This window comes from Scophthalmus maximus, chromosome 8 (genome assembly GCF_022379125.1).
Source record: "Scophthalmus maximus strain ysfricsl-2021 chromosome 8, ASM2237912v1, whole genome shotgun sequence".
Taxonomy (NCBI): domain Eukaryota; kingdom Metazoa; phylum Chordata; class Actinopteri; order Pleuronectiformes; family Scophthalmidae; genus Scophthalmus; species Scophthalmus maximus.
The window spans coordinates 1,772,785-1,790,520 of record NC_061522.1 but is presented as its reverse complement, the minus strand read 5'-3'; the positions used below and the strand labels follow the sequence as shown (position 1 = coordinate 1,790,520).

The window sequence follows — 17,736 nt, the reverse complement described above, 5'->3', positions numbered from 1 at the left end:
TCAAAGTGCTTTACATAAAACAGTGAAAGCAACTGGGAGGAAACATATAATATCACATTCAAATAGAATAATTAAAAATTGAAAAGAGAAAATAAAAACATGTTAAAGTACAATAAGACAGGTGATAAAAGGTACAGTGCCGTACAAGAAGTGCATAGATAGTATTTGATGAAAGTCTTCAGACTTGATTTAAAAGAACTGAGAGTTGCAACTGTCCTGCAGTTTTCTGGGAGTTTGTTCCAGATCTGTGGAGCATAGAAACTGAACGCTGCCTCTCCACGTTCAGTTCTGACCCAGAGCAGACCTGTACCAGACCACCTGAGGCGTCCGGATGGTTCCTAGCACCTAAACCGTTCAGTGCCTTGTAAACCAGCAGTCGTAGTTTGAAGTCGATTCTTGGACCAATCCTCACGCACACTTTGTCCGTTTAGTTCCGGCCGCTCTCTCTCACCCACATGTGGACATGTGCCTCGAGAACATCTGCATGGATTCACGAATAACTGGGGCGGACAAAGTACACAACTCCACAACTTGAGTAAAAGTACAGATGCTCCTGGTCAAATGTTACTCCAATAAAAGTGCATTGTATATACTTCCATTGTACATTTAAAGAACCTAGTGACTAGAATCACCTCGAATCTTACTAAGAATTGTATGAATTCACAATCAAAAATAGTCTATTTTTGATTGTGAATTTATACAATTTTTAGTAAGATTACTAAAAATTACTTGAACTTCATTGGAAGTATTCTCCCATCTTCTGTCCCTTCCTCGAAGAGTAGTCGCGGCAAACATTTCAAATGGAAAAAGGGTCATCTGGTGACTTCAATGCAAATGTAACGAGTAATGTCCTTGTACTGGAGTCAAAAGAACAATGTTGCACTTTCAAATGTCGTAAAACCTTTAAAACGTTTCCAAAAAACCCCCCCAATACTCAAGTAATATACAAATACTCAAAAACTACACTTAAGTACAGTTCTTAAGTAAATGTACTTCGTTACTGTCCATATATAAGTGCGTTAAGGCACTTTTCCTAGTAAGCCTCATCCAGACTGTTCACGACCCTGTGACCCTTCCTCCATGTTTCATGACCGTTTTAATTATCGTTTGATATATTTGTGAGAAGCACGGCGATCAGACAGAGTGATGGAAACATCCAGGTCTGACAACTGTGATGTCGATGGTCTGAACACAGGACGGGTGAACAGTGTTGCCTGGTTCCGATGCTGGAACATCACATCCGAATGAGAAAGAAATGTTCCAACATATCACTGCTACTGGACAATGCAGTCAATATTCTAAAATAACTCTTCTAGTTTCTTCTTCTTCTTCTTCTTCTTCTCGTCCGTTAGTCGTTTGGCACCTTATCAATAAATTGCGGGTAGTGAATCTATATCTTTGAGGAAAAGGGTGACATCCAAACCATAGCTGTGGTGTGATCATGGAAGAAGCAGAGGGACAAAGTAGAGCTGCAGCTAACGATTATTTTTCACGATCCAATGATCTGTTGATTATTTTCTCAATTAATCGATCAGTTCTGTGGTTCATGAAATATTGAAAGATTTCAATAGTGTTTCCCAAAACACCCGAGATGATGCTTTTACTCGTCCACACTCCAAAGATCTTCAGTTCACTGTCACAGAGGAGCAAAGAAACCAGAACATATTCACATTTAAGAAGCTGAAATCAGAGAACTATGACTTATTTTTTTCATAAAAACTACTTGAACCAATTAATCCATTATCAAAATAGTTGGCGATTCATTTAGTAGTGGATCACTAATCGATGGCAGCTGTTGCAGCTCTAGGTCAAAGTGTTTCCTTGTTCATGTTTTAAACAGTCACTGGATAAGAACCGACAGTAACAGAACCAGAACCCAAACAGAGAGATTGGTTCTTTCTTTCTCATTTTCATCAACAAAAACACATTTCATGGCCCAAACCGTGACGCTCTCTGTGACGTGTCGATGCGGTCAAACGTTTCTCCACAAGGTGGCAGTGTTGTAAAGGCCATGACAGGCTGGATCACACCTTCAATACGAGTTCATATGTCTGATGTCATGTTTTCATTAGTTCTTTCATTTTGATGTAAGTTATATTCGGTCAGCTCAATATGGTTTGTATGGTTTTTTATTATTAGAATTTCATTTAAAGGGAATTTAAAAGTTGGAGATAAATTAAATGAAAAGTATTTATTTAATCTATTGCCTGCTGAAAAAAATATTAACTCATAATATTGGTAATATTTGGTAGGTGGCTGTACTGATATATATATATAAATATATATATATGTTTTCTATCAAGTTGCTGCATGTTTTCTATCAAGTTGCACTCCTGCTGCTGGACCCCGGGGGGGCGGAGCTACACCTCGGTGACTTCCGCCTGACAGACAGAAGAGTCGTGTCACAGTTGTCAGGTGAGTGAAAGTGTCTGACACGCGAGGCTGTTCACGTCACATTAACTGTAGAAATATTTAAAAAAAACGCGCATTATTTTTTGGGGGTTTTGTGGTTTTACGCAGCGGCGCGCGCAGGACAGAGGCTCTGCTCCGCTCCTGGGGGGGGCGGGGCGAGACGGGACACTGTGGAAAGTTGCAAAAAATCGCAAAACCTCGGGTCAACATTTACAGAAGAGGGTTAGTGATTAACTGTGCTCTCGGCGCACACACACACACACACACACACACACACACACACACACTCTCCACTGTCCGCTCACGATGCTGTGCGCTCGGCTGTGGACACGTTCCGCTCCCCTTCTCTGGAGACGAGCGCAGAGCCACGCTGCTGCTGCTGGTGCAGGTGGTGCTGGTGCAGGTGGTGCTGGTGCCGGTGGTGCCGGTGGTGCCGGTGGTACCAGGCTGGACCTCAGCGGCATCTACCCGCCCATCGCCACCCCGTTCACCGCCGAGGAGGACGTGGACCACCGCCGACTGGAGGAAAACCTGCAGAAATATGCCAAGATCCCTTTTAAAGGTCAGAAAACCTTTTTGTTTTTTTTTTAAATTATGAGGCCGGTGGAGCTTTGAAACGTTTCTGTTCGTGATGTTACTGAGCGACGGATCAACAGAATAATGTTTGATCGAGTCAAACATTATTCGAGTCAGTCATCTGTTTGTTCAGGGGCCAGACAGGAAGGTCAAAGTTCAGCTCACAGGATAAAACCCCCCAAAACACACCAGAGAGCCTGCTGGTGTTTGTCGCCCTCTGCTGGTCCGTTCATATTACTACTGCTAATACGAGTCAGCAATAATAACAAAGAAACAGATTTCTAGTTAGGAGACATTTCATAAGAAAATGTGTGTTATAAAAGAGTTATAATATTTAGGAATGGTGTGTCGTCAACATTGAATGTTGTTTCTTTGCCACTTAAATCATTGTGACACTTGACTGAGGCGGGGGCTTGTTCCGTGTGGGCAGGTCTGGTGGTGCAGGGCTCCAACGGCGAGTACCCGTACCTGACGCAGGAGGAGCGGGTGGAGGTGGTGAGGACGGTCCGACGCTCGCTGCCCGCGGGCAAACTGCTGATGGCCGGATCGGGCTGTGAATGTAGGACTCGTAGAGAGAGAGAGAGAGAGAGAGAGAGAGAGAGAGAGAGAGAGAGAGAGAGAGAGAGAGAGAGAGAGAGAGAGAGAGAGAGAGAGAGAGAGAGAGAGAGTGAGTGTGTGTGTGTGTGTGTGTGTGAGTGAAAAGCCCCAGTGTTTAATTTTTGTAATTTTCTGGCATCATCTGGTGGTGAAGTTGCAAACCGCAACCTACTGAGCGACCGACAGGGGACACTTTATGATGTCGCACCACTGATTCCATTTCCTGTTTCCTTCAGCGTCTGAAACTTCAACGTGAACTCGACGTATTCTGGAGCGTTTAGTTCAACAACCGTATTCAACAGGACGTAGAAACATGGAGACTCACACGGAGGTCGGGTCACCTCATGTTACATATTTAACTCATTCTACATATATGAACACATAGTTATGGACAATATTATCAATTTCTGTGTATGAGTTCTTCTGAATATTGCACACTGTAGCTTTAATTTTTCTTTAAAGGCTGTCAAAACATCCACTGAAATTCAATATGGGAACGCGTCTAAGCGCCTCGTTCGACCTTCAAATGTTCGATATAAACACATCGAGTTTTATAGAAGTAAATTTCACAATCTTTTGGCATAAAGGCCTTCAACAAAAAGATTATCTGGGGGCCAGGAAATTTGTATGAGCTTAAGTAAAAAAGTTTTGCAGCAGACAACGGATGAAAATAGTGAACTTTTCAGATTCTATAGCACTGCTATATTTATTATTTATTATATTTTATAATATATAAATATAAATATATCATTTCTATTATAAATTAAATTAAAGATTTCAGTTTACTCAGAGAAACTGACGTTATGCATTTCAAAAAAACCTTTCACATGAGGATAATATATATACAGGGCGTTGTAATTACACTCCACGTGTGTTTTCCCGCGACCTTGACTATAATCTGGTCACGAGCTCGAGGGGCCGACGTCCTGAAGGGAAACCTTTGTCTTCTCGGGCGAACGAAACACAAAACGTTCAACGAGAGAGAAAGTTGCGCGTTGACCCCTCGTCACTTTCCAACCACTTCAATAGGATTTGTTCCATAAGCGTTCTGGGGAGACGCACACACACAGACACACACACACACACACACACACACACACACACACACACACACACGATGAAATGCTGCTGATGGAGGAACCGTCTTTGAGTCTTTAAATCTTTTTTCTTTTCCTTTACGCCGCTGATATTCACTTCTGCTCTTTGTGTGAGAACTGAGGTCAAGGTCGTCGTGTTCAGTTCCTCAAGTCGGAGAAAGAAACGGTCTGTGTGTGATCGGGCATAAACGGGAGGAATGAGTGGGCACTCATACCATCCATACATTGAAAAAAATATATGAAAAAATGTCCAACTCTGGTTAAGAGGTTTTTGAAACGCTGCAACACATGAAACATGAGTGTGTGTGTGTGTGTGTGTGTGTGTGTGTGTGTTAGTGTGTTGAAGTCATTTCTCTGTTCAGCCACCAGAGCCACGGTGCGTCTCACGGAGGAGATGGCGGCGGCCGGCGCCGACGCCGTCCTCGTGGTCACTCCCTGCTTCTACAAGGGGAAGATGGACAGCCGCGCCCTCATCCAGCACTTCACCACGGTACAGTCGGATGAGAATCAGCTGCTAATTACACGAGACCTTCAAAACAAACCAAACAATGTCGTACCTTTTCCTGATGTGATTGAAGAGCACAGACTGTAAATGAAGATGGGCGACATGACCAGTGATCGCCCTCTGGTGGACCAAACGCCAGAACTTGCCTGAGAATCATAAAAAAAAGTTCCGTTTTAGATAAATGTCATTTTCATTAGCTCTTGAAAATGACATGGATGTGCGATCGAGTGTTCACGTGTCGTTTGAGTTATTTGATGCTATAAAAACGTCTTGATTGACAGCTGAGACCGACTCGCCATCGGTCGGGCGCGTGTACGCCGCCGCGCCGCCACTGCGCGCACAAGGCAACCCGGGGAAATCCGCTCTTTCTCTGTCCGTCACGGGCGCCGGTGGCGTCGGGAAGATCTCAGCGCGAATTGGCTGACGGGAATTTGGCGTCGTCAGCATCGCCCGGCGCGACTGACGCGAAAATTAGCGCCTTTGCACAACTTTACCATTTCACAGTAGAACACTACGTTAGTTAGAGACGGGAATCAAACCCAGCTCGTTCGGTTCATTGCAAACGGGGAAGTGATTATCGGAATGAGGGATTCAAGCATGGTCGTTTCCCAGCAGATGAAGTTCATGCCCCCCCCCCCCGTGCTCCCCCTGCAGGTGGCGGACAGCAGTGCGGTGCCGGTGGTGCTGTACAGCGTCCCGGCCAACACGGGACTGGAGCTGCCGCCGGAGGCCGTGGTGCGGCTGGCGCAGCACCCGAACATCGTGGGCCTGAAGGACAGCGGAGGAGACGTGAGGAAAACAAAACACTCTGGAATAATCCGTATGTTGCAGGGCTGCAGATTTTAGAATCGGCTCCATGTGTGAATAACCATACATTGACCCAAATGAATATAAGATGTTGCCCCTTTTGTCCAGAAGCAGGCGTAGATAATTATTTTAGCCATTTTAGCTCAATTCTGTTACTGACGAACCCGACGTGCGCCGACGTCCGTGTCTGTGACTCAACACGTATCAAACCATATTACACTTTTTACCTTTTTAACCGTGAAACAGTAAAAAGTACAGTTTGCACAAAGTGTAATGTAGAACACAAAGGATTGGATGGAGTGAAGCACAAGCAGAGATTGTAGGTAAATGAATGGACTTTGAGTTGTGAGTGACTGACACTTCCTCACAGAGCTTTTCAGACTTTCTTAACTCGTTTCTCGAAGATGAAACAACCCTCAGATTTTCCTCCTCATCTGCTTCTGAGATGAACGGCCGGTTGGGAGTCGTGGCCGCTCGGCGCGTTTCTATTTCTGGGCGTCGAAAGAGCCTCGGCAGCGGAGTTTGATCGGCGTGTCTTTACTGTTGTGATGCCGGAGAGAGTGACATCAGTCGGACGTGAATAAAACGCATGTGATGTAAACGATGCTGTACACACGAGCACGTGAGATTTCATTCACTCATATCACGGGGGTTGGGACTCAGCCGCGAGACGCTCGTCACCCGCCGATCGCTTTTACCAATCGTCTCCAATCTGTTTCAGAACCGTCCAATCATGTTCCCGACACTTCTCCCCTCAGGGATCGTTAGAGTTCCATCTCCGATGCGACGCCTCGCCGCCGCCGCCGCCGCCGCGTTTCCCCGCACGTGTCAGACGTGCGAAAGCAGCAGGCGACAACAATCCGCCCGTCTGATGAATCCAAACACTCGTCGTGGAGGTGAAATATTTACCGACGCTTATTAATAGTGATGCGATCTGCGACAGCTTCGCAGCTGGAAAGAAATAGTCGCGGACGTTTAAATGGGACACGATGAGACGCTAACGAGCTGCAACAGTTAATCGATGAATCGATCAGTAGTCGACTACTAAATGAATCGCCAACTATTTGAATAATCGATTGATCGGCTCAAGTAGTTTTTATGACAAAAGAAGGTCAAAATTCTCAGATTTCAGCTTCTTACATGTGAATGTGTTCTGGTTTCTTTGCTAATTTCGTCACCAAAATGGCCGCCGTTGATTCATTTCTGTCTCATACTCTCTGATGTATTTTGGAGCGTGTGTATTATTTTTTGGGGGGGAAGCTTTATTTTCAAACGACTTGTTCTGATGTGGCAAGAAAGTATTGAATCTTGAATTATAGTTTTTGTAGACGCCGACGTTCAGTTTTACTCGAACTCAAGAGCCTGTGGCACCAAAGTCCCTGCACATCTCATCAGAAACACCTCTGACCGTCACGTCCTCCCCGTCTATCAAAAACACTTTCATTTTCACGCGTTGCAGTCGGAGATGAAGTGGGTTGAAGGTTTCTTTTGAGGGGCAAGGAAAAAAAAAACACTTTTCGTGGCACATTGTCAGAAAAGAGGAAGATGGATTTGACACCTTTTTTTTTTTTTTTTAAATAACTTGCTTATGAGGAGAGAAAAAAACCCCAAACATAAAGGTGTGAATGAAGCTCGAAATACACCGAATTGCTGGTTTAAAGAAATTGAGCTCGTCCACCAGCAGGGGAGCCAGTGAGCTGTTAGCAGTTCCTGTTTCTACGACTGACACAGATATATATATATACGGTATATATATATATATACAGTATATATATATATATATATATATACAGTATATATATATATATATATATATATACAGTATATATATATATATATATACAGTATATATATATATACTGTATATATATATATACTGTATATATATATATATACTGTATATATATATACTGTATATATACACACAGTATATATATATATACTGTATATATATATACAGTATATATATATACAGTATATATATATATATATACAGTATATATATATATATATATATATATATATATATATATATTTGTGTCAGTGCTTTTACTTTTTAGATATAATGGCGTCATTATATCTCCAGTGTGCATATATATATATGATGACAACAGTCACATTGGATCTAAAGATATTCCGTGTGACGTCGGCGTGTCTCTGATATGATTGAGTTGTGATTCAGAGGAGGAGTTTGATTCAGTTCATCATCACCACACACACACACACACACACACACACACACACACACACACACACAGTAACTTTACATCGTCACATCTCGAAAAACCTCCGGTCTGATGAAGTGGTTCATCTCTCCGAAGCTTCTGGGGAGAAAAAAAAGTCTTCCTTTTTTTTTTTGCATTAGAAAACAGAGACTTTTGTTTTTCACATCATCATGAACGTGCAACAAAATATGTTTTTGTCCTTCCCCGCCCAAAAATAATAGTAAATTCCTACAGTCGAGGGTTAAACTTCCCTTCGATCTTGACTAATGACGGTGATGAGAGAAGAATCTCAGGAGTCTTTTCGTCAGCGGGGCGACGCAGTGGAGTTACTCGTCCCGCAGCGCCGCAGCCTCCAGGAGGCCAGCGGGAGCTCCCACGAGCCGATTGACTGACGGATCAATCACAGTCCTGCGTGTTTGAGATGACGGATGCCCGCGAGGAGACGGACTGACGCCCGGCGGTGTAAAAATAGACCCTCCCCCTGCAGCGGCGTGATGGAGGCGGCAGGTTTTCCCTGCGGAGGCGTCTCGCGCTCCCCTTTGATCACGTCGGCTCTATTTGGATTCGTGCGCTTCATATCCCTTTTCGACAAAAGAGAAATAAAAAAGACGCCAAACAAAACGAGGGGCGTATGAATGATTCATGAGCTTCTCCCCCTCCTCCTCTTTTGAAGTTGATTCCTGTGTTTCATCTCACTTGGGACTCTTCTCTCTTCTTCTTCTTCTTCTCCTCGTTTCATTTGGGATGTCGAGCGGTTCCCCTCCCTCCCGGATTCCCCGCGCCGGCGTAAAGAGTCGCCGCTCGTCTCAATTTGAGCGATTTGTTTACCCCGTGCGATGTTGGGTCTGTCGTCGTCCCCGGTGACAGCCGCCTCCCCCCCCGGGATGGAACCAGAGATGAGTCCCGACAGCAGGGAGGAGCGGTGACAGTGTTTCGTTGCTCATCCTTCTTCTTCCTCTCCCTCAGATCACACGGATCGGCCTGATTGTTCACCAAACCGAAGCGCAGGACTTCCAGGTGTTGGCGGGCTCAGCGGGCTTCCTCATGGCCGCCTACTGCGTCGGTAAGAAAACCCTAAGAGCCGCCGGCGCTCCGAAACCAAAGTGAAGGAAGTTTGACTTTGTCTGTTTGTACATGTTTCATCTCGGGCTCGCTGGGTCCAGACGTGTTGGTTTTAATTCTTTTTAACCGGCGTCCACAAGGAACCGCTGTATCACACCTGTTCCTACCCAGAAGCCTTTGCATGCAGGGGTCACTTCCTGTTGTCGCCGCTTCAGATTCACACTCGCAAAACTCCCAGGGACCTCGTCCTGACAGCGGGTCCCTCGCCACGTCCGCGTGCACACGACGAACACTTCGCGTTGGTGTCAAACAGTCGTGGCTCATTTCACTGGATCTTTGTGCGGTTGACGATCAGCCTGAGCTCAGCAGCCGCAGCACGTGAAGACGCACCGAGTCACCAAGAGGTTTCCTCTCCCGCTTTGCTCTTGTGATGTCGGCCACGTACAGTCGACTGTGAGCTCCTCGGATCAGATAAGACGCTCGGGGGAAACGCATCAACATGATGCTCAGGAACCTAATGAGTCGTGTTCCCCCACTGCCGGCGCCGTCAAACACACACGCACGCAGGCACGCACGCACGCACGCACGCACGCACGCACGCACGCACGCACACACACGCACGCACACACACACACGCGCACACACACACACACACGCTGACACGCTTGTGCAGCTGTCCTTATTAGGACATTGTGGACAGCAAAACCTCAAAACCATAAACTATAACCAGTTCATACTGGGACCTCAGAAATGCCTCATTAGGTCGATGTGTATACAGGAGAAGGTCCTAACAAGGTAACGCACACACACGCACACACACACACACACGCACACACAGCCAATTACCCCCATATTTCAGTTATGGAGATGAGAGCATGTCAGAGTAAAGATTAGAAGCAGAGAGCTGTGTGTGCTTGTGTGTGTGTGTGTGTGTGTGTGTGTGTGTGTGTGTGTGTGTGTGTGTGTGTGTGTGTGTGTGTGTGTGTGTGTGTGTGTGTGTGTGTGTGTGTGTGTGTGTGTGTGTGTGTGTGCGTGCGTGCGTGCGTGCGTGCGTGCGTGCGTGCGTGCGTGCGTGCGTGCGTGCGTGCGTGCGTGCGTGCGTGCGTTTGTGCGCGCGCGCGCGTGGGTGTGTGTGTGCATGTGCGTGTGTGTGTGATATGGTTGATATGATAATGTGTCCGTGCTGAAGTTTTGATGGGTCCGATTTCCCGCTCTCATCATCACCATGATACCGAAGGGGGCGGGCCCTCTGCCTGTCAGTCAAACCCCTCATCGAGCCCCGTGACAGAAGGTGAGAAAACCCCCGGCACAGTAAGACAAAGACAGAGAAGAGCAGATGCGATCCTCATGTCGGCCGACGGAAGCTCTTCTGGGATACGGATTGAAAATATTCCATAAATGGTTAATTTCATGCTTCTCGCCGCAGACACCTCGGCTATTCTTCCTCCTCCTCCCCGGGAAACTCCGCCCATCAGCAAAACCCCCGGCTCGTCTGTTCACGACGACGACGACGACTCCTCCAAGGCCACGGACACGGAGGCCGAGTCATCTGCTCTTTCTTCCGCCGGCAGACACGCGATGAGATGTGACACTGAAAGGCCCATGGTGTCTTGTTGCCTGGGAACACATCTGTATCTACTGCAGCTCTAAAAAAATATACACAACAATAATAATAATAATATAATAACACATCTGCCCACCGATCTGTCGGGAAGGGAAGAAGCACGGAGAGGACATCGATGACAGTGACTCATTCACTGTACGAAGTCCAAGACGCGAATTTCGCGTCAATGAGTAGCGAGAAGACGCGAACATTCGCGTGACGCGTTGGCGCATAATGAGCCAATGAGCAGAAGATGGCTCGACAGGAAGTGAACGAGGAACCAGCGTCAGTGTGCGTTCATCTTGACAAATCAGGAAGAAAACGGGGCTCCGTCCTTCCTCTTCGGTGTGATGCGGAAGGACGGACATTTTGACATACTATTAAAAATACATCTGAAAATATTGGGCCTAAATATTTTATGCTGGTTAATCGTCTTTCCCCTGGACGAAGCCCCCATTCAACATATAGACTGTTGTGCCTTAAACTTTGACATCATAGTTCTTATTCGTCTGTCAGTGATGAAACGTGTGTGTGTGTGTGTGTGTGTGTGTGTGTGTGTGTGTGTGTGTGTGTGTGTGTGTGTGTGTGTGTGTGTGTGTGTGTGTGTGTGTGTGTGTGTGTGTGTGTGTGTGTGTGTGTGTGTGTGTGTGTGTGTGTGTGTCTCAAGGTGCAGTAGGCGGCGTGTGTGCGCTGGCTAACGTCCTGGGCCGGGAGCTGTGTGAGTTGGAGCGTCTGTGTGCGTCGGGTCGCTGGGAGGAAGCCAGAGTCCTGCAGCGCCGCCTCATCGAGCCCAACGCCGCCGTGAGTACCAGAGAACCATCTGCTGCGCCAGCGGACGCTCTCACCCGCCCCGGCGCGTTCAACTCTGCAGAGAATTTAACTTCACCCTTATCTTCTTGGAAACGTGTTGGTATAAAGTCCCGTCTGCTCAGAACATTTCCATAAAAAACGAACGAGATTAAAGTCGTGAATTCAGGAGAAAAAAGCTGCAAATAAACTTTGCAATTGGATTTAACAATAAGAAAAAAAAACTGGTGAGTTTATCCCAGAATCACTATATTTATCATGAGCCTCAGCCAGGTATCGATCCCTGAACCCTGAACCTGCCCGAGCTCTGAAAAGCACACGCGTGCGTGCGTGCGTGGGGAGGCTGATTCCAGCTCTGTGTTGCTAGGTGACCAGGAAGTTGGGAGTTCCCGCCCTCAAGCAGGCGATGGAGTGGTTCGGTTTCCACGGCGGCGCCTGTCGATCGCCGCTGCAGCCGCTCACGGAGGCTGAGACGGAGCAGCTGCGGCGCGACTTCGCCTCCAACGGCTGGTTGTGAGGTGACCCGGGCACACGTGTGTGTGTGTGTGTGTGTGTGTGTGTGTGTGTGTGTGTGTGTGTGTGTGTGTGTGTGTGTGTGTGTGTGTGTGTGTGTGTGTGTGTGTGTGTGTGTGTGTGTGTGTGTGTGTGTGTGTGTGTGTGTGTGTGTGTGTGTGTGTGCGTGCGTGCGTGCGTGCGTGCGTGCGTGCGTGCGTGCGTGCGTGCGTGCGTGCGTGCGTGCGTGCGTGCGTGCGTGCGTGCGTGCGTGCGTGCGTGCGTGCGTGCGTGCGTGCGTGCGTGCGTGCGTGCGTGCGTGCGTGCGTGCGTGCGTGCGTGCGTGCGTGCGTGCGTGCGTGCGTGCGTGCGTGCGTGTGTGTCCAGTTTACCCAGAATCCCTTTAGCTGTCGTGTTTGTGTGACGTGATGGATGAAGGAACACGGCGAGGACATTAATCTGACTACAGCTTTTCCCCGTGGAAATCTCAAAGAAAACAAAATCAACTCATTCTGTTCAAATTGATTTTACACATGAAAATATAATCCCGGAAACAAAAAGCTTGAGTTCAAGGATTCTTTGTTTTGGAGGAATGATTTTAATTCAGATCAATGATTTGCAGACTGGATGATGGACCGATGGATGGATCGTCGTGGTGATGAATCCTCATGTCCGCCTGGCGACTGAAATAAAAAAGAAACATGATCGACACACATTGATTTTCTGTTTCTAAGGTTTTTATTCATTCACCTAAGTTATTTTACACTAAAAGAAATCACTGCCGGTCCGTCAAGTACAGGATAAGTCTATATAAAAAAATCTATATAGAAAGAAAAGAGGATATATTTCTATATAAATCTCCATTTACTCAAACCGCCTCAACGTGCATTGATTTTTTTTTTTTCATATTTATTTTTCTAATGCTCGTGCACCCGGAGGCGTCAGGTGATTGAGTTTTTCACCCAATCCGTAAAAATTTGCCACTGATTACAAGTTGGCATTCTGGGGTCAAGAGGTCAAGGTCACTCTGAGGTCACTTCCGTCACATTCACGTGAAGTGCGATACAAAATACATATATATATATATCAGAAAAGCCTGGAGGGAATTTTAATAACATGGACCTGTACTCGAAGATGAACTATTAAATTCAGGTCAAAGGTCACTGTGACCTCACAAAATTGCGTTGTCTTTTTTGGACATAACTCAAGAATTCATGGGATGTTTGTGACTTAATACCTTTTCATTACAACCGTCAAAGCATTTCACTGCCGACAGTACGTTTATGATTTCTAAAAATCTGTCGATGATTCTTAAGATGTCGTTATCAAACTTAACTTTAACGACAAACAAATGTGACTGAGGCTTGATGTTTATGTTCAACCCCCCCAAAAAAATTCATAAATAACTATAAGTTGTAATACTTTTTTTTTTTTACAAATGCAACCAAATTGAATGAAGAAAATAAACATTTATTTGACCTAAAATGTAAAAACATAAATGCACATTTAAAGGCTCATGTCACATATAAAGGCTCTGAACACGTCTATAATAATAGATAATATATGTGTTTCCAGTTTCGAGTTAGTTTCAACTATTAATTTAGGAACAATCCGCTCCGGTGAATTAAAACCCACTTGTTCAGAGGCTTTTTAAAATGTTTCCTCCGGCAGATTTCCTGATTGTCCTCGGCTCCGCGGGCGTCTCGACCTGAAGGTCACATCACAGTTTGCAGCAGATGAAAAGTGCCGGAGCTTTTTTTCTTTGATGTGAAAACGTTAAAAGAAAAAAAATAATAAAAAAATCTGTGCAGTAATTAAAAGAAGCCTAGTGAAGCAGGTAGCCATGGCGATGGGAGCTTTCAGGCTTCTTTTTCTTTCTTCCACATTCTACGTTTCTTTGCTTTTATCCAACATTGACTCCAATTAGCACCTTTTTTTTTTCCTCTTTTTTTTCAAGATGTTTTTTAGAAAATCCTTTTACAAAAAGATGCTTTTGTCTTTGCTCGTGTGGAGGGATGAAAACATCTCGTTGCACTTTGTGAGTCGGCGCTTATGTTTCTGTTTTCAAAAAGGGGTTTTGAGTAATTCCCCTTTAATAATACACGCCTTCAGATATTTTTTTAAAAAGAGGCTCGTTGATTGATGCAGACTTTTGTTTTTTACTCTGGACATTTTGAAAATGGATATGTTTGATTATTTATTTTTTTACCTCATTGATTGACTTAATTGATTACGATTTTTGAAATAAGCCACCTCCCAAAGTTACGGCAGAAATACATTTTTTGGGGACGTAGACTTGTCATTCTGATGATAAAACTGATGGCACAGAGGTTTTAAATTGGGTGCATGATATTCAGTGACTTCCTGTATGTTATAATTATCATTCTGTGATATATAAAGTCTCACAACCATGTGTTTCATGTAGTGTGGCTTAAAGGTGCCATATTTGTTATTTTTTTTCTCTTTGCGTCCACGAGGAAAAGTTCAAGTTTAATATGTTTATGACTTATATTCACTTTTTTTAAAAAGAAAAAACACAAAATAATCCAACAAAGCAAATCAGACTTCACAAAGTGACAAAAACCTCGTACTTTTTTCCTTCTCCCTCCGGCGCCGGCCGCGTTCCATTTAGTTTCTCCGGCTCCCGTGAATTGTCGACCGGCGACGTCGAGGCTTCGCCGCCGGTCGACTCATGTGGAAGAAGGCCGTCATCGTCAGAGGCCAGAAGGAAAAGCGCCACTTTAGGAGGAAGAGGAGGAGGAGGAGGAGGAGGAGGATGAGGAGGAGGAAGAGGAGGAGGAGGAGGAAGAGGAGGAGGACGAGGACGAGGAGGAGGAAGAGGAGGAGGAAGAGGAGGAGGAAGAGGAAGAGGAGGAGGACGAGGAGGAGGAGGAGGACGAGGAGGAAGAGGAGGAGGAGGAAAAGGAAGAGGAAGAGGAGGAGGAGGAAGAGGACGAGGAGGAGGAGGAAGAGGAGGACGAGGTGGAGGAAGAGGAGGAGGAGGAGGAAGAGGAGGAGGAGGAGGAGGAGGAAGAGGAGGAGGAAGAGGAGGAGGAAGAGGAAGAGGAGGAGGACGAGGAGGAGGAGGAGGATGAGGAGGAGGACGAGGAGGAAGAGGAGGAGGAGGAAAAGGAAGAGGAAGAGGAGGAGGAGGAAGAGGACGAGGAGGAGGAGGAAGAGGAGGACGAGGAGGAGGAGGAAGAGGAGGACGAGGAAGAGGAGGAGGAAGATGAGGACGAGGAGGAGGAAGATGAGGACGAGGAGGAGGAAGAGGAGGACGAGGACGAGGAGGAAGAGGAGGAGGACAAGGGAAGAACTGGTCGATTAAACCATAACTTAGATTTTCTCGTCTCGACCTCTTGGAGTCAGAAGAACTTCACAACGAGGCGGAAAAAATCTGAAAGGTCTTCACAAGACGCTCGGGCTGGTGTGTGAGCCGACAGCTGTGCGGGTCACGACCTCCGGAGCGTTGGCACATTAGCACCTGAAGCACCGAGTCTGATATTCACTCTCAGGTAACGTCTGTTTGTTTTTTTGCTGTGAAGGAAAACTTCACGTTTGTCAAATAAATGCGTTCAGACCGAAGTCCGGACATTTTCTGAACTTTTGCCAGAGGGGCTGTATGTGAAGACCAAATTGGAACGTATATGTCCAGACCCGGAGGACAATGTGGACAACGAGGAGAACTTTGACGCACCGGCCCCAGACGCCACAGTTTGCCTCAGAACAAAGTGCTCGTTGGATCGTCGAGAACGAGACGTGTCTGGAATCCGAAACTCTTTGTGCTCCTCCGCCTGTCGGCTCGACGCTGAGCGACTCCGTTCACCTGCACCACCGAAGTCGTCACCTTCACGACAAAAGAAGTCCCTCTGAAAAGAAACCGTCCGCGAGGCCGCGAACTTCTCTCGTCTCTGAAAGAGATTCCGGTCTCGAGGTTCGTTTTCTAAATTGTATCATTTAATTCGTCCTTTCGGGAACGCGTCTGAAGAACCTTCATTCACTGGGCTTTTCTCTCAAAGGTCAGTGACGCTGCTTCACATTTAAAGAATCAGAGGAGAGAAAACCTTTTAAGAACGTTTTTATGATATTCAGTCTCTGAGGACTGAGACTTTTCATTCCTCTCACAGACGGACGAGGGACAGTTTTTCTAATGACGATTCAGAATCTCGTCTCTGTCATTGACCCCTGCGACCTTGAGCCTCTCGCGGCCTGAGCGTCTCGGTGAGGATCAGCATCAGACGCCTGTTTTGTTCAAGAGGTTCTTTGGCTTTGGTTTCCTGCGCCTGCCTTCACCTTGCTGTAGTTCCTGGAGGCGGCCACACGGAGGCGTCACGTCCCACCGCTCCGCACCCGGCACCGGGCTGCTCTGTCAGTCAAGGGTCCCTCTGATCTGAGAGGATCTCGGACCCAGGGGAGGGAGGGAGGGAGGGAGAAGAGGGAGGAATGCAGGGAGGAATGCCAACTTTCCCAGTGGGCACCCGTGGGGGGGGGGGGGGGGGGGGGGGGGGGGGGGGGGGCATGTGTCTCTGCTCCAGGGGGGCGGGGAGCGAGTGGCGAGTCAGCAAAAGCTGCCCTCAGCGCTGCAGCGTCACAGGAGGAGGAGGAGGAGGAGGAGGATGACATGGAGAGGACATCAAGTGGAACCTCCCCCTCACACACACACACACACACACACACACACACACACACACACACACACTTCCTTTTCCCACTCGCTCCCTGTTTCCTCCTGCACTTCAACATCATCCCTCCACACATGACAGTTTGCCGTTTGTCTCCTCCTCCTCCTCTTCCTTCATCATCTCTCACTTCCCTCCTCCTCCCTCCATCATCTCTCACTTCCCTCCTCCTCCTCTTCCTCCTCTTTCTCTTCCTCTTCCTCCCTCCATCATCTCTCACTTCCCTCCTCCTCCTCTTCCTCCTCTTTCTCTTCCTCCTCCTCCCTCCATCATCTCTCACTTCCCTCCTCCTCCTCTTCCTCCTCTTTCTCTTCCTCCTCCTCCCTCCATCATCTCTCACTTCCCTCCTCCTCCTCCTCCCTCCATCATCTCTCACTTCCCTCCTCCTCCCTCCATCATCTCTCACTTTCCTCCTCCTCCTCCTCCTCCCTCCATCATCTCTCACTTCCCTCCTCTTTCCTTCATCATCTCTCACTTCCCTCCTCCTCCTCCTCCTCCTCCTCCCTCCATCATCTCACTTCCCTCCTCCTCCTCCTCCCTCCATCATCTCTCACTTCCCTCCTCCTCCTCCTCCCTCTCTCCTCTGTACATCCCAGCCCTTCAGGCGATGTGGTGACCTCTCTGTGTAGTGTAGCATGTAATGCCCCGTCCCTCTCTCTCTCTCTCTCTCTCTCTCTCTCTCTCTCTCTCTCTCTCTCTCTCTCTCTCTCTCTCTCTCTCTCCCTCTCTCTCTCTCTCCCTCTCTCCTTCTCTCTCTCCTGTTCTGTCGGCGCCCCAGATTAAAACTAAGCTTAAAAGATTCCCAGACCCCCCCCATCCTCTCCTCTCTCCTTCCCTGTGGTTAGCTGCTGCCCCCCTCCCTCTGAGAACATGT

General features: G+C 47.0%; 1 protein-coding gene across 2 annotated transcripts; it reads left to right on the top strand.

Annotated features, from left to right (window-relative positions):
* The first annotated feature begins 2,401 nt into the window (after positions 1–2,401).
* Positions 2,402–12,902, top strand: hoga1 (4-hydroxy-2-oxoglutarate aldolase 1). Of its 2 annotated transcripts, XM_047333968.1 has the most exons (9): positions 2,402–2,789; positions 2,832–2,974; positions 3,419–3,547; positions 5,045–5,172; positions 5,842–5,976; positions 9,186–9,282; positions 11,552–11,685; positions 12,059–12,209; positions 12,806–12,902. In XM_047333968.1, exons 1-8 carry the CDS (start codon positions 2,719–2,721, stop codon positions 12,206–12,208), a joined length of 987 nt encoding a protein of 328 aa, XP_047189924.1. In that variant the 5' UTR covers positions 2,402–2,718; the 3' UTR covers position 12,209; positions 12,806–12,902. The 2 variants fall into 2 exon arrangements, with proteins under 2 accessions (XP_047189924.1, XP_035493558.2); XM_035637665.2 differs by having other exon boundaries at positions 2,402–2,974.
* The last annotated feature ends 4,834 nt before the right edge of the window (positions 12,903–17,736 follow it).

What these genes read in the sequence shown, in the direction of transcription:
- hoga1 (XM_035637665.2), top strand. Translation starts at nt 2,719, where the DNA reads ATGCTGTGCGCTCGGCTGTGGACACGTTCCGCTCCCCTTCTCTGGAGA. An exon ending in TGCCAAGATCCCTTTTAAAG is followed by an intron (nt 2,975 to 3,418) that starts GTCAGAAAACCT and finishes CCGTGTGGGCAG; the next exon opens with GTCTGGTGGTGCAGGGCTCC. An exon ending in TCATCCAGCACTTCACCACG is followed by an intron (nt 5,173 to 5,841) that starts GTACAGTCGGAT and finishes CTCCCCCTGCAG; the next exon opens with GTGGCGGACAGCAGTGCGGT.